We start from the raw sequence: 15,824 nt of genomic DNA, 5'->3' as shown, positions 1-15,824 counted from the left end.
ATCAAAGTGGCCATTTCCACTTCTCAAAGCAATAGTTAAATCCTTGGTCAGTCCTTGGCATACAAATGTAATTGTGTGCCCCTCATATAATTACAGCATAAAAGACCTAAAGCAGCTAAGTCTTAGTTTAAGTCACCCTGCTCTCAGTACTTGATACAAGGTGAAAAATGAACAGTGATACGTGCTCGAGCAATTTAGAGAACAGAGTACCTACAAAAAAGCCAGCAGCAAGAGAGCATGAGACTTATCTGGAAGTCAGGTCTGTTTGAACTTTAATGATGGTTTCCTGTGCTATGGGAAAAATGAGCCCAAATGACCCAGCCCATTAACCCAAAGGTTCACCTTGGCTCTGACTTCAGTGATCAACTCATGGAACCTTGCACTGAAAAAGCCCTCAGCTTTGTAACCCAGTCTGTAAGGCCTCACAGATAGTTTAGCTTATAAACCTCCCTGACTCACTTTAAAAAAAATATTTCAAATTGACTAATCTTCTGGTTTACATCAGTTTAAAATAGTTGAAACTATTCAGTTGATGAGCCAATATTTATAATTATTTATTTTTGCAAAACACCATTAAATTTTCTAGAAAATGTAGCTTGCTGTTTTTCTCGTATTACTGCCTTCCTTCCCTTCTACCCCAAAAAGAGCCATAGATAGACATTAATATATGTGTTTTTTCTCACTGGTAATTTTGATATAGCTGGAGGGGAATTACTGTTCCAGCTGTGTTTGGAAGTTGGGACCCAGAATTCATTTTAAGCCTCCTGAAGTTAAATAAAGGTCAGGTTTGGAGCAGTCTAGCTATTCAGGTCCATATTCCCTTTACTCCTCACTTTGTGAGAGCAGCTCTGCTTTATCTAGAGGATTTGCACCCTGATTCACCTCTGCCTCTCACAAACCATCTCTCTGCACTAAAATATCATCATGTGCTACAGTGTGAAAGATCTGCTTGTCCTATTAGACTTGTCAGGTGCATCTGACCTATCTAGGCTAAAGAATGTTCATTCTTCCCGTGGCCAATATTTTAGGCCTTCTTGGTCATTTCCTGTTCTGCTCTGGCCCGAGATATGATGTCATGGCTCACAATGGTCTTCACACTTCAACACTATGCAAAAAATGTGCTGTTATCCTCGGGGAGGTGGCAGGGTAAAACAAATCCTCTTGGTCAAACATCACAGAAGTTATGTGAAGAATCTCCAGTGGGAAAGGAATACTAAAAACATTTTCTGCCTCTAAGGTTCTGTGGCCTCTCTCTGTGCAACCCATACTGATGTGTTGGTTTTAACTAAACAGTTAAGGCATTTAAAGTGTAGGCAACTGTTCATAAAGCAGTTTTGTTCTAAGATGGGCTTTGAGTGCTCAAATAAAGGCCCTCTGGAGGGTTCTCCCATGTTTCAGAAAGCACTGAAGCACTGTTTTCTATAAAAAGCAGATTGTGTGGCTGTATTCTTACCCCACCTTCCCATTACTGCTTATTCTTGTGTAGCTTTCCCATCCAACTTTAAAACCAGAGCAGATAGATCCCAGTCTTGGGGGATAGAGTGAATGGACACACAGAATAAATTGCTCCCATGACCAGGAAGTTCAGAGGGACACAGATCAAACTTAGACTTGGACATTCTACTCTCTGCAGAGGGGTGCAGCAATGTTACCTGGGGCGTTTAAGTTCTGGCTTAAGGGTGGCATCTGGGGCCCCATTTTAACAGGCCACAGAGGAAAGTGAGTCCAACATTTCCTACAGCCTATAGGGCAAACACAGACACTGTCCACCCCTCCATGTGCAGCTGCTACTCAAGCCTGACTGCTCCACTGAGTACAAACAAACTTGTCACACTACGATACGAAATAACTCACACACGGACAAGATGCAAAAGAGGGAAGAAAAGAACTAAAAAATAAGATTTTATATTCAGACTTCACTATATATACAATTTCAAAAGTGACAGTGGATTGGAGGATAAAATTGCTACTTCTTCAACCACACTGGTCAAACTAACAGTTCATCAATTCTCTCTACCCATAAACAAGAATGCAAAACAATCATTATTTAACTGAAGAGTGTGAGAAAATTCAGTATAGATATGTAAATATCAGAAGGCATGGAAAACTTTTGGAAGAACTTTAAAACTCTCAAAAGAACAGGGTGACATCAGCTGTAAAAATGCTGCTTGCTGACTGGCACACATGAAGCTGACTGTGCTCACCAGGAGCTGTAAGCCAATGGTTTTATTTGTGCAATGAGCCAAAGCCTTCCCTGCATCAATAGAGCTGTAACATTTATGACAGTAGAGATTTTAGTCCCATAGAGGCTGAAAATCTTTCAAGGTTTGGACTGAAACACCTCAGGAGAGGGAGAGAGAACTGCAGCTGTGCAGCTGATCAATAGCAACCAGTTTCTTGGCTTCCCAATCCGATTCACATTCATATTAACTTAAGTAACAACCTCAGTTCTCCAAGGACTTGGTGAACAGAGAACCTTGGTGAGAAATTCTGCTCATTTTTCCCACCCATATAAGCCCATTTTAAGTGTGGGAATGACACAACTTGCCATTATAGAGGAGCAGTTTTGTGAGCTGAAGCTGACACCATACATGTAGGTGGAAGCCTTTGAACCTGCCCTCATCCTGAAGGACTGGTTTAAACTCTGGGTTTTGCAGTGATTCAACTATTTTGATTACAGGAATGATTCTTTTGCCCTTTGGCACAGCCACGAAGGCTTCAGTTTTCTAGTGGCATTTAGTTACTTAACACAAGTGCCTTTTGTCCCCATAAATTAATTTAATGAATTTCTGTAATTCCAGAAAACTCTGCCAGCCCTTAGACACAAAACAATTGGCTCCAAATTAACTTTTACAGAGTGAGACTGTAAGTAACTTGGGAGAAATCATTGCTTTCTTCAGCACCCACAGGAAGATTTGACTGCCTGCCCATGATTTCTGTCGTTTCAGAGAATGCATTTGGTGTTTGCACCAACACAGAGAAGCAGCCATGGCACCTGTACATCCCACAGCTCACACCTGGCATACACCACCCCACCCATTCCTCCTTTATCCAGACACTGCATCCCAAGGGAAAGGGCTTGAGTCCAAAGTTGTGGGTGACAACCCTTAGTGACAAATCTCTCCCACCCCACAGTATTCCCTGTAGCCAGCTCAATGTCACCACAAGGGCACATGGAGCTGTGCAGCCCCTGTGGACAGCAGCACAGGGCCTGATCCCCCAGTGCTGAGGCTTTGCAGCAAGTGACTGGTGGGAATGGCAGGACCATGGGCTGCCTGGTGTGACAGGGGAGGTGTCAACGTGGTGCTGACAGTGGACTTTATCTCAAGCATGAACACAGCCTGCAGCCCTGTAGCCTGAGCACCTTATCACAGCTTTAGGAGTGTTAGTTTTTGAAAGGCTGCTTGCCAATCACGCTGTGCTGAGAAGCAACAGCTAAAATATCCTGCCCGTCTGGCCCACAGCCATGCCACCCTCCACCACAAAAGGCTTCAGCTATTTCCAGAAGCTTGGCAATCACAGTGAGTATTTTCTGGGAAAACAAAGAAAGGTTGTCAAGTCAAGAACAGTGGGTGATAAGAGCCACCACAGCCACACTGAGTTCCTGAGAGAGAGTGGCTTTTCTGAGCTCAGGATGAAGCTGCATCCTTCCCACTGCAGCTCACCCACCCAAGGCTCTGTTCACATGCAGCCTAATGTGCATCCACTGCAGAATTCCAGGATGGCCATCCTGGCACAAGCAACTGCTTGCAGTTCTTGACATGAAGGATGTTCCTTCTAATCACAATAAGCAAGAGTGGGTACATGCCAGTGTGCAGTTGTACCTGAACTGGTGAGAAGCATTGATGAAAAGGACCATAAATGTTAGCAGGAAGAAGAAGAATACATGCATGAATCCCAGACAAAAATCAGGGCAATTTAGCTCCCTATTCTCAAAGCACAGGGACTGACCTACAGCACTCTCTAGTCAGGCACAGTCCACAAATCTGAGATATGTCAAAACTAATGGACAATTGGGATCCTGCTCTGGGAATACAAAATTTGGGTTAGGTACAGTGCCACTCTCACAGGCTGAAGAAAATCTGCTGAGGGTTTTGTGGAGGACAGGCTTTATGTAATGATTACATTTTTAGTTAGTTAGGTTATTTTTAGGCTCATCACCAGTCTGTTAGGGGAGGGAGAAGGGAAGTAAACAACCACTGCAACTTCTAGGACAGGTGCCATTTCATTCCTGTAGCTGTTTAGCCATTTCTAGAAATGGCTTCACCTTCTGCAAGCTCCACACTGACAAATGGCATGCAGCAATAAATAGCACAATGGGATAGTGTGACCTCTTGCCCCTTGATTTGGCTGCTTGGCAAGAAAACCTTGGTCAATGGGCACTGGTGACACTGTTCCCAGCTATGCCAGGATGAGCTGAGTTGCAAAGAAATACCTGGCAAGTCTTACCCCAGACAAAATGCTTAAGAAATATTCTCCCTACACCCATCTCTTGCTACACAAACTTACATTCTGCAAAATCCATTATGAGAGTCCAGATCAACATATCTAGTGTTGAACTCAACCATCTGTGTGACACTGAAACTTTTAATAAATTTAACCTTTAAATAAACAACCATTCATACACCACACACATACCAAGGGCCTTCCCAAGACATGAGCACTCACACACACTTCCATGACTAAACCCCGAAAAAGAGACACTCAGAACCTTGTTGTAGTGCATGCACCGTGGTTTTGATTATGAAATAATAATTTTATTGAAACCTCTCAGCGTCTGGTCTATTTTCTCTGTTTTTAGCAGAAGTTGCTCTCGAACTTGAGGCACGTTCTGCACTCACCAGGAGAGGTCACCACACACCTCAGTAACCAAACGAAGAGCCCAGATGGGATCTCACAGGAGGGACCTTCTAGCTGGGCTGGGTAAATGTCCCAGCTCAAAACAGCTGGGGATGTGTCATGTCCATGCTGCCCACAAAGTTCCCTTTCTCTCTCCTGTGAGCAGTTAGGAAGTGCAGACTAATGCCACAAGTTTCCTGCGTGCAGCTGCTCCCACTGCAAGCCCAGCCTTTCTACAGTAAGGCAATGAGACAAGTTAGACCTCAGTCCAAACACCAAAGATGTCTCATAAAACACAGAGAATGAAAAATTTGGATTCTGAGCAGTTTGGTGCAAGATCAGCCTATGAATTTCTGAGACCCAGCTTAAAGATCATGGGGAAGCAAGAATGGCTGCCACGGTCTGAAAAGACCTACATGGCTTAGAACCACACCTAATCCATGTTTTGGCTGGAGTGTGAGTATCTATTTGTCTATGTAGACATTTCCACCTTTCCAAAACAAGATGAACAGATGCTGTTCATTTTGCTAGAGATGAATCTTAGCCAAAAAAGGAGTTTCAGGTGAGGATTTGTGGAACATGAGTACTTCTTTAGGCCTCTGCCTCTCACCAGGCTCTTGTGCCATCGCTCTGAATTCCTCGGCTTGTTTCATGTTTGTTTGAGGGTCCATGTTAGGCTCTTCCCTTCCTCACTGCAGCTTCCCTGCTGGCTTCTTTAGCATCAGAGGAATGTGATAAATGTGCCTAACAAACCTAAAGTTAAAATTTTGAGATCAAAACCCCATGCTCCAGAACCACCTACAACCTGCTACTAAATGCCAGCCTGCTGCCCTCCTTGTCCTCAGGTGGCCTTGGCCTCTTCTTTTCCCAAAGGGCTGAGAGGAAAACATCCCCTCCTCATCCATTCTAGAGGTCAGTGAGCATTAACTAGTGAGCACAGAACAGATCAAAGGCAAATACATCCTTGGGACCCCAGAGCAGAGCAGTGCCAGCACTGACTCTGTGCCTTTAGCATCCCTCAGAAGGTGCTACAGGACAGTGAGAGGAGACAGGACAGTGTGCAGTGACCCTGTGGGGTGACCAGCCCACAAGGAAAGCTCTTTCTGAGTTACCTGACAGTGAAGGCTTGGTTTATTCCCCATGGATGGGCTATCTTAGACAGCAGGAGCTCCCAGTTCCTCCCAGTCCTAGCATCCCTAAGGCAGGGAGCAAACTCTCCTCTGCATTGTGCTGGAGCAGCCAATGCATGCCAGCTGTACCCCGGGTGAGTGAGCTCAGTCCCTGCTGCTGCTACAGATCCCCAGTGTCCCCTCTTGCAGCTGGGCCCTGCTGTCACCCATCAGCAAAGGTGAAGGCAGGGAAGTGCCAGGAGAGCAAAGAGAGCTCCTGCAGCCATGCACTGAGCCCAGCTCCAGCCCTGGGGGAGAGGAGGGGGACACCAGAAAATGCTTGGAGATGACAGCTAAATGTTGATGTCTCAGGGAAGGCCCCTGGTGCCAGCTTCCCTCACAGACTCAGCAATCCCTCTGTGATGAAAGCACTGCAGGAACACCACTGCCCTTTCAGCCAGCCAGGGAATGTTGGCCTGAGCAGCTGGGAAGGAGAGGGATGCTGAAGGGGTCACTGAGCTTGGAAGGAGGAGGATGAGTTACTGCAGCAGTGCTCCAATGATACCTTACCCAAGCCTGGTTGATGTGCTATCAACTTCAGTGCTCAGCTTCCTCACGGGATGAGGCAGGTGTATCCCCAGAGGAACAGTTTGCCCTAATCTTGCTCTTTAATCAGATTTCTGATGATACAGGAGAAATATCTCAAGAAGCTGGTAAACGAATTGTTGTTGGAGATGAGCAACACACATCAACCTGCTTCCTTCCACCCTATATGAAAGACTTGCCATACAAAGGAACACTTCAAAAAGGGACACAAAGCCATTTCCTAACTCCAAAATATTTTCTGCTGTCCTACAGACTGATGTTTGTGCTGAAGTCTCCATCTTAGCTGCATCACCTCAATGATAAATCTCTGTGAATATTCAGACACTGAGTTTGATGCTCATCTGAGCCCTGAGAAAATTTGGAATGTAAAGCAGAGACATTTGCTGGATGGCTTTCTGTTTCCAGCTACTTGCCACTGCACCAAATCTGATCTGAAGCCAGCTGTGGGTTACCTGGACTGAAGCTGCCCTTGCTGTCTGGGTTATGTAGCACTCTCTGAAGTAACAATCCCGTGGAATGTCGTTGTTTGGGGAGGTGGAACATCCTTTAGTTGTGCTTATGGACAGCATCCAGCTGCAATGCATTAGGATGAGAGGCAATGGCACAAATGGCAATGGGAAAAATTCCAAGCAGATATTAGTAAATTGTTGTTTCTTGAAGGTTTTCAAAATTCACCTTGACAAGGCATTGAGAAATTTCATCCAAGTTGGCTCTGCTTTAGTACAAGATTGCACCACAGACTTCTTGAAGTCCTGTCCAGCCTTAATCATTCTTTTACTAACACAGTCATAGATGAGGACTGTACTAGTGTATGAATGTCCAGCAGTCACCAGAGAGACAATTCAGCAAAACCCAAAACACCTTCAGAGATCTCAAGGTCCAGAAGATTTATTATCCACTTTATGCAGACCTGTGACAAGCCAATCAAAGCAACAAAAGTATCCTGGAGAAAAGGTGAACCTGAAACTGCCCTGACCTTTTCTTACTGTGTTGTTACATTGAGAAGTACACACCTCAAACCTCTGAGATGATGATTTAATTCACTAATAAGATTCATTTCAAATGTGGTTTTCACCAACATGAACAACAAAAAAATCCAACAATATAATAACATGAGACTTCCTTTGCTGTCACAGAGGGATGTTTCTAAGCTGTCTCCTTACAACACCCATTTCTAGAGACACTTAAAATTATACCTCAAACTGATCTGCACATGAAAAAAACATTGAAAACATTAAACCTGCTGGCATATCAAGAATTATTTTTTCCAAGCTTCCAGGACCAACAGTTGATACAGAAAACTGGTTTGCAAACTTTCAGTAACTCAAATATCAGATGAAAAATGCCAGATGGTCCTTAATTTCCATTTCCTCCGTGTAGATCCAGCTTGGTGGCCTTTTACTCTGTACATGGCAAAAATGCCATGAAAGGGCAAGAAGTATTATTGTATTTCAATTTTTCAGTGAAGCCAAATTTCAAGCCTGTTCTTCCTTTCAGACTGATTGCAGATTTAATAGAAATTGTGTACAATAGACTGAGAAAGATTACATAAAGGAACTATTTTAAGCTGGATCCAGGGAAAGAGAAATTTCTTCCTCAACTTAAGCCTTGTAGAAGCTGTCTGTGCATGTCAGCTTGGTTTTGGCCACACTCACTGTCATTCAGGCCAATAACCACTGCAACTTGTCATATTTATAATACTTGGTTTTCCCCTTCTTCTCCAAATCACACTCTTTCATCTCTTAAGTCAATAACATCATATTAATAAGTTGTATTATTATGTTATGATAGCATTATTATGTAATGCCACTCAGGTGTTACACAGCATGTTTTCTTAGCCCATCCCTCTAGTATGGTGCTCACAGTGACAAAAGAGCCAGGAATGTGTTGGGGATAGCATTCACTCCCTTTCTCACTTCATAGTTCTCTCACAGTTATTTTTCTTTGGATGAAAAAGAAAGGGTTAGCAGCCAGCCCAAGGAACACTGAGCTGTGCTCACTCATGTACACCAGTGGCACCGAGACAGCAGAATGATGCTGCACTGCCTAAGTGCCTTTAATTCACCACCAGAAAAGAGAACGATTTCTTCCCTCCTCCTTGTCTTCCTCCTCCTCCTCCTGGCTGGATGAAAACAGATCAAAACCTCAAACCAATCCTTGCACTAGCAGGAACTCAAAAGGTAGATTTGGGAGGGGTTGGAGAAAGATATAAATGCTGATAGCTGGAGACACAGAGCAACACTGAACTGGAGAGACTTAAGGGAAGAGGAATCAGACACCAAACATGAATATGAAACTTCTTTTTTGTCCTGGATTCCTTCTGCTGCTTATTGTCAGCCAAAACCAGGCAGGGGCCAGATCCATTTCCAGCTTACAGGTAAGTGACTGACTGCTCAATAGAGCTGAAAGAAGCAGATGCTTCTTTAGGAATTAGACACATCAGATGAGCTCTGTTTCTTCCAACCCCATCTTAAAGAGACATCATGACAGCAGGAATGCTGAGACAGGCAGGTACAAAGTTATTAACCAGAGGAAACTAAACTCATTGATCCCTGGATTTAAATTTCTAACCACATGAGGCGATTGAAAGGAAAATGTTTGGGGCTTTTTTTCCTGTAGATTCAGTTAGGGGATTGTACACTTAGGGTCATCCTGTGACTGAGTGTAGCAATAAGCTTTTGGAGTAAAAAAAAATATTCTGGAAGGACTGTGATCTAAAGCCCTAGAGCAGTCACCTGCATGCCATAAATGTCCCTGAAGCTCCTGGTTTTAGCTGAAAAAGGAATTAAGGGGTTTTACCTGTAGGATCTCCTCCTCAGCTCAGTTGTGCAGCAATGCAGCCCCTGCTTGTGAGTACCAGGTGTAGAATATAAGAAAAAGAGAGAGTGTGTATGTGTACCTATGTGTATTCGTTTGTGCAGGAACTCCAAGTCATTAAGAAAAACATTCCAGTTACTGCACTAGGGAGCTGGCATTGCTATATATGAAGTAACCTCCCACTGTGCAAAGAAATGTATAACATAATGCTTCAGAACCAATTTCAGCATCTCTCCTGCCATTGCATTAATTCTCTTAGATATCAACTATTTTTTTCTTTTTCCTTATTCACACTTTATCAGGCCTTTTTCAAAATTTTCATAATTTATCCATATGCCCAGTTCCAGGAAATGCTTAGTTGGCAGTCTGGCAGCTCAGAAATATGTCCTCAAACTTAGCACTGAGTATATCTTATATGGAAATAATGAGAGTTTCCAAAACCCCTCCTTCTCGTCTCTTCCCTTTCCACCTTCTACTCTTCCCTTTTTCCAGAGCCTCTCCAAACTGTTAGATGAGGACCTGGAGCATCCCCCGGTCTCAGAAGAGTGGGACCATGAGGAAGATGACCTGATCCCAGCAGGTGTCTTTGATCAGCAGGACACTGAACTGCAGTGGGCCCAGAGCACCAGGGAGCAGCCCAAGAGCGTTTCCAGAGGCGACGGCGCGATCCGGAGATTCCTCAGCGACCTCCTGAGCTCAGCCCGTAGATACCAAGGCAGAAGCAAAAAGGGCCTCTCCAGGGGCTGTTTTGGTGTCAGACTAGACAGAATTGGATCACTGAGTGGACTAGGATGCTGACTCTGCTATGGTAAGAGAAAGCCAGAGGCTGCTGGTCTGTGTATTCATGTATAACTTGCAGGACTATGCAAAAGAGCAGAGTTAATTCAGCTTCAAGGAAATGGTGCCTTAAAGTAAGTTTCACCCTCTTATCACAAACACAGTTTATTATTTTACCTTCCTCAGAATTCACTGTCATGAGATGTAGACTTAAAACCTGTGAATGCCACACCTCTGTTTTACTTGCTTTCCCTCCTCCCTCTGAGTCAGCTGTAAGCATTTCATCTTGTCCTAGAAGATCAGAGAGGTTTTTCACCAGCTCCCCAGGGATACTTATTTCAATTCAAACAAACTCTAAGCAGAACAGTGGTGCTAAATCTGCCACTAGATCAGTCAGAAAACAGTTAATTTCCATGTGTGAAATCCTGTACACTTCTCTTTCTGTTACTTATTCATCTTCTTTATTGACAGGACTGACTTTGGGGTTTCAAAGCACCCCTTGCCTACTGCAGTACTACTTTGTACTGAGCAAATGCACCCACCTCTCCCCTGATATACTTGGCCAACAGAATGCACCTTTGCTGTACTGCCTGTTTGTATCAGAGAATTTATTTATGAAATCTCTCTGAAAATCAATTACAGAAAATGACATTTGTACTGTTCGTTTACTGAATGTATAAATAAACAAGTCTCATTATGTCACAGGTAACAAACTGTTTTCCATAATGTAATGAATTTTCTTCAAGGTTTGCTGTGTGATTTGTTCATATTTCATTCTTGAAACAGAGCCCTAGTTTGCAGTTAGACACTGGAATTCAGGAGCATTTCAGAGGGCTGCTGTCTGGTGAACAGAAACCAAGACACAAAGCCCCAAGTCCCTGACCCACAATTTGAACAAAGGGCAGCTCTCTTAGCAGACATCACTAGAAAGCAGTGACTCTGCATTTAGATCTGCCACTGACTGAGGAAAACAAATTTTTCTTAGTAGTATACCTAATCTTATTAAAAAAAAAAAAAAAAGAAAAAAGAAACAAAAAACCCCAACCAAACAAAAACCCCCTCCCCCCCCCAAAAAAAAAAAACCCAAAAAAAACCCCAAAAATAACCCACCCCCAAAACAATATTACCCTTCTCTGAAGGAAATTCAAAGGCACCCTACTTTCCATAGGCAGATCCAGGTATTTCAAACCACTGAGAAGAAAATTGAAAAACATATCCTGAAGGCTTCTTGGTTTAACATTTTTGGTTAGGTCTTATGTTGTTTGCTAGTTAATCTGTTTAACTTAACTTTATTAACAAAGCAGCAGCAACTGTGAAAATGCACTGAGCAGATATTTGTTGCCATATGCATACACAGCCCTGAGTACAAGCTCTCCAGTGATGGATTAATCCATAATGAATTTATTACACCCTGAATTGCCATTCCTAAGAAAAAAAACACAATAAAATTAAGATTTCTACCAATCAATAAAAGAATTAAAGTGCAGAATGAAAACTGTGTTATTCTTTCATCTTCCAGCACAATTCCATACCAATAGCTAGTCTATACATGGCTTAAAACCAACTGTTTATTTAGGCTAAGAAGAAGCAGACCTGCTTACTTGGGAGAGCTTAACAGAAAGCATCCAGCTTTCTCAGAGTCCCTCTTCAGGTGTGCTACCCCAGGGCTGGCCCAGGTGTGGTGGAAAGGTTGATCCACACAGCCCACGGACATCAGGGTGTCAAACAATGCAGAGCCAGTATCTTATGACACCTGGAGCTGATGGGAAGTTTGCAGCCTCCTTTCAAATAATCCTGAGTCCAAAGCTTGTTCCTAGCTCCCAGTAACTCTAGAGCAGGGATGTTGTCACGGACATAAAGACTTCTTAATGTTGAAATTTCACTGAAAACCCAGTGGAGGACAAGCACTACTGAAGTTTATTTGTAGAAAAATAACAGAAGTCAGAGTAGGTTGAAGTATGAGCCGTGAGCACTTGTGAATAGAATCCTACAGAAGATGAATAAGAAACAGATAAGAGTTGCAATTAGAGAGGTCAAGCTGGTAATGTGCCATCCCATCACCCAGCATTTTGTGGGAACATTTTAAAAATGCACTTTTCTCAAAGCAAGAACAATTTATTTCACATAAAAGGCTCTATAATTAGATCCCCAAGACTGAAGCCAGGTGTGTTTGTACTTTAGGTAATTTGCTGGGTTCTATTAGCATTTAAATAATCAAAGCTAAGCTTTGAAGTGAGGATGCCAGTCAGATGAGGGAAGCTCATGTCTAGCTGTGCCATTTCCCTCTTTGCTAAGAAGCAGTGCGTGAATTTACAGACCAGGGTAACAGAAGTTGCTGAGGAGAAAAGCCTCCAATAAAAGTACTCCTATATGGAAAGAAATATACAGATATCTTTCTCAAATATGTGTGCTTTTGGTGTACCTGATTTTAAGTGATGTTAGGCAGCAATCAAGGTTTGGTCTCATCCAAGACTCACTTCTGGCTACCTTATTAATAGAGGGCTGGTTGTATTTATTCCCCTTGATCATCACACAGATCCTGTTCAGTCTCACTGCTTTATCCCTTTCCACTCCTCCTTCAGTACACACAAAATTGAGGGTGATGCACATCCTCACCCAGATCTACTTTCATTCTCTATCAACAGTAACCCTCTCACCTGACATGATCTGCCTTAATTCAGGTACTGCACTTTCAAAACACACATCTCCTGTCTCTGCCAGGTTCTTTGCTGTGTTGCTTTAAACAAACCCACTTGCCAGCTGCTAAAACAGCTGGATGCAAAAATCACTGTCCCAAACCAGTTGATATTGCTGGTTTGCTGCCGTTCTAAGCAAATAAAGAGGGCAGAAGGCTGAGGCTTAGTGAAATTGCTTTAATATTACCCAGGCAGTGAATGAAAGGACCCTGTGCTGTTCTGCCTCTAACAGAGGGAAGGATGAAAAAGGTAAGGAGGGGTTTGGTGACAATGCCAGAAAACCATCATCAGAGGAACTTTCAAAGAAGAAAAATCTAAACCCAAGTCTCAGGACATAGTCTACTCACATAGCACAAAAATTTGTATAATGAGAAGACAAAGCTGTTGTCCCAAGAGCTGCTGCAGACAGATGAACATTTTCAATTCCTCCCACTTGTGTCCCCCATGGAGAAATGATCCATCCCTCAGCCCCTTGGAGGGGAAATCAACCCAGCTCTCAGCTCCTGTGTATCTGAGGCAGAGCAAACAGGCTGAAAGTGCAAGGTTCTGTAACTGCATCAACTCCTTCCTAACAGTGATGGAGGGCAGAGGGAGAGAAAAAAGCTGGGAAAACGGGTGCTGCCAGTAAGGGAGATGACTAAGGGCAGTTCTTTCCCTCTGGAGCAGTTGCTGCACTCAGAAGACCCCCAGCTCCTGAAGGGTGACCTGAGGGGGCAGTTGTCACCAGTCCCCTTATCGAAGCCAGAGGGTACAGTGCAGCACTTCGGCAAATGCAGGGATCCGGCAGGAGGCAGCTGAGCTTCCTCCGGGCAGAGTGGGGATGTAAGGAGAGACATCCATGGGCAAAGAAGCAATACAGTATCGAGATGATGACAGGGATAGGGAAAGAGAAAGGGATGGAGATGGGATAGGGACAGGGATAGGGATAGGGATAGGGACAGGGACAGGGACAGGGATAGGGACAGGGATAGGGATAGGGATAGGGACAGGGACAGGGATAGGATGCAGTTCCCGGCTCTCTGCTGCGGGGCCGCCCTGCTGCTGCTCGTTATGCCGTGGGCAGAGGCGCAGGCGGCCGGCGAGGAGCGCGGTGCGGAGCTGCGTTCCCCGCAGGTACCGCGGCCGGGGCTCGCAGGGCGGCCACCCGCACCCAGCCCGCCGGGGCGAAGCGGTAGAAGCGGCTCTCTCAATCCCTCCTCTCCTTTCTTCTCCAGGACCTCCTGCAGTCGCTGCGGCAGCTCCGGGAAGAGGAAGGGGAGCCGAGCCTGGAGACGAGCCGGTGGCCGGGGCTGAGGGCGGCTGCTCCGAGTGGGAGCTCCCCGGGGGCGGAGAGCGGCCGGGCGGGGGCTCCGGTCCTGGCCCCTGACCTCCCCAGCCAGCGGAGGGACAGAGCCAGTGAAGGAGCTTCCTCCCTCAGACAGAGACACTGCTCCTGCTGCTTTGGGACGAGGATGGAGAGGAGTGGCGCGCAGACGGGGCTGGGATGCGACCGGCACAGAGCCCGTGGGTGCCGGGCGGAGCAGGGCAGGCCGGGGCAGCCGCCGGGAGCTGCCGCTGTCGCCGGCTGAAAGCGTCGGAGCGGCTTCCCCCTGCGCTTCTTTCACAGATTTGTGGAGCAGATGGAGAAGCTGAAGCCGGGACCGGCTCCCAAGAGCTTCCTGAGTCTCCAGGCCGGCGTTCAGCAGCCGTACCACCAGGCTGCCCTCGTACCCGCCACGGCAGTGGGGTACGGAGCAATAAACTTTGTGCCAAACCTACATTACCTTTTTTGAGTGAGTTTTTTTTTCGGTCACGGTTTAGCAGATGGTCAGAGGATACAGAAATCCCCTCCAGAGCGCTCCTCTCCCTGTGCTCTAAGGGCTCTGTCCTGACCCTGGCCAGAACATCCCACCCGTTCTGGAAAGCCTTTTGCTGGAGGGTCGCAGCAGCAGGAAGGATGGTGGTTGCATCCTTCTAGGACTGTGTCAGTGACCCTCCACGCTGTACTGAAGTGGCACTACCAGGCACCGCTGCCAGATCTGGGACCGTGGCAGTGAGCCAGCATGCCTTTCCCGATGGCTTCACTGCTGCCACCAGGGAATGCTCCCCGGAGCTGGGCACGGGGCTGGGGGTTAATTCCAGCTAGTGTGCTACACACGCCGCTGTGCCATGGGCTAAGCCGCTGGTATCAGTGCCAGGCTTGGCACGGCAGACCGGCACAGGGGGACTTCCTAGGACAGAGGGGCTCCATCGCTTTAAAAATACACCTGGTAGCGGCTGCCGCTGCAGGCGAAGGGCCGCGAGGGCTTCAGCACCTGGGACAGACGCCAATCGCCCCGCACGCCGGCCCCGCCGGGCCACCCTCGCCTGCCCGGGCTCCCTGCAGCCTGCACTGAGCCTGGAGGGTCCAGCAAAAGAAGGAGCAGCCGCAACACAGAGATAATGTATCACGATCAGCGGGAGAAACAATCCGTGTTTAGGATGAAAATGAATTTCCCCCCCTTGGAAAAAAGTGAGGCACCACTTAATTGCAGGATGGCCACTCCAGACATTTTTACATTTCTGTTTTGATTCTCGTCTGATAGGCTCATTGATTAACTTCCTTCTCAGTCTAACCATCATGCAGGGAAAGAGAGCCTGGGTGAGGTGTGGCATAGTTTTGTCAAATGTTTTGTCACTGGGAGATGAAAGGAATCCAAACCCAGCCTCTTCCTCAGAACAGGAGGCTTTGCACAAACAGCTCACACTCTCCAGAATGGCAGTAGGAGAATGGACACACTGGAAGGATGTGCAGCAGGTCAGGGCAGCACTTAAGGCAGGTCTATCCATCAGCAGATGGAACCCACATGGCACCAACCTCCAGAGTTACAGTCCTTAGCCTCACAGGGCTGAAAAACAAGGACACAGAATCATCTCGCTGGGGAAGGGGAAATGTCTCCTGAGCTCTGTCCATCCTCCTCATCACAGGATCCACACACAGGCTGCCAGTAGCATCTCTCTG

At 45.8% G+C, this 15,824-nt stretch overlaps 1 protein-coding gene across 1 annotated transcript; it reads left to right on the top strand.

The window, feature by feature from the left end:
* The first annotated feature begins 13,846 nt into the window (after positions 1-13,846).
* LOC128799090 (natriuretic peptides A-like) lies at positions 13,847-14,453 on the top strand. Its single transcript, XM_053963195.1, has 2 exons — positions 13,847-13,957; positions 14,059-14,453. The coding sequence occupies exons 1-2, from the start codon at positions 13,847-13,849 to the stop codon at positions 14,410-14,412; spliced, it is 465 nt and encodes a 154-aa protein (XP_053819170.1). The 3' UTR covers positions 14,413-14,453.
* Positions 14,454-15,824: the final 1,371 nt, after the last annotated feature.

The sequence above is a fragment of the Vidua chalybeata genome, chromosome 22 (assembly GCF_026979565.1).
Source record: "Vidua chalybeata isolate OUT-0048 chromosome 22, bVidCha1 merged haplotype, whole genome shotgun sequence".
NCBI lineage: Eukaryota > Metazoa > Chordata > Aves > Passeriformes > Viduidae > Vidua > Vidua chalybeata.
The sequence above is the reverse complement of the archived record's forward strand: the minus strand, read 5'-3'. Positions and strand labels throughout refer to the sequence as shown.

Coding starts and splice junctions, on each gene's coding strand:
- LOC128799090 (XM_053963195.1), top strand. CDS start 13,847: ATGCAGTTCCCGGCTCTCTGCTGCGGGGCCGCCCTGCTGCTGCTCGTT. Junction 13,958..14,058: donor CGGAGCTGCGTTCCCCGCAG/GTACCGCGGCCG, acceptor TTTCTTCTCCAG/GACCTCCTGCAGTCGCTGCG.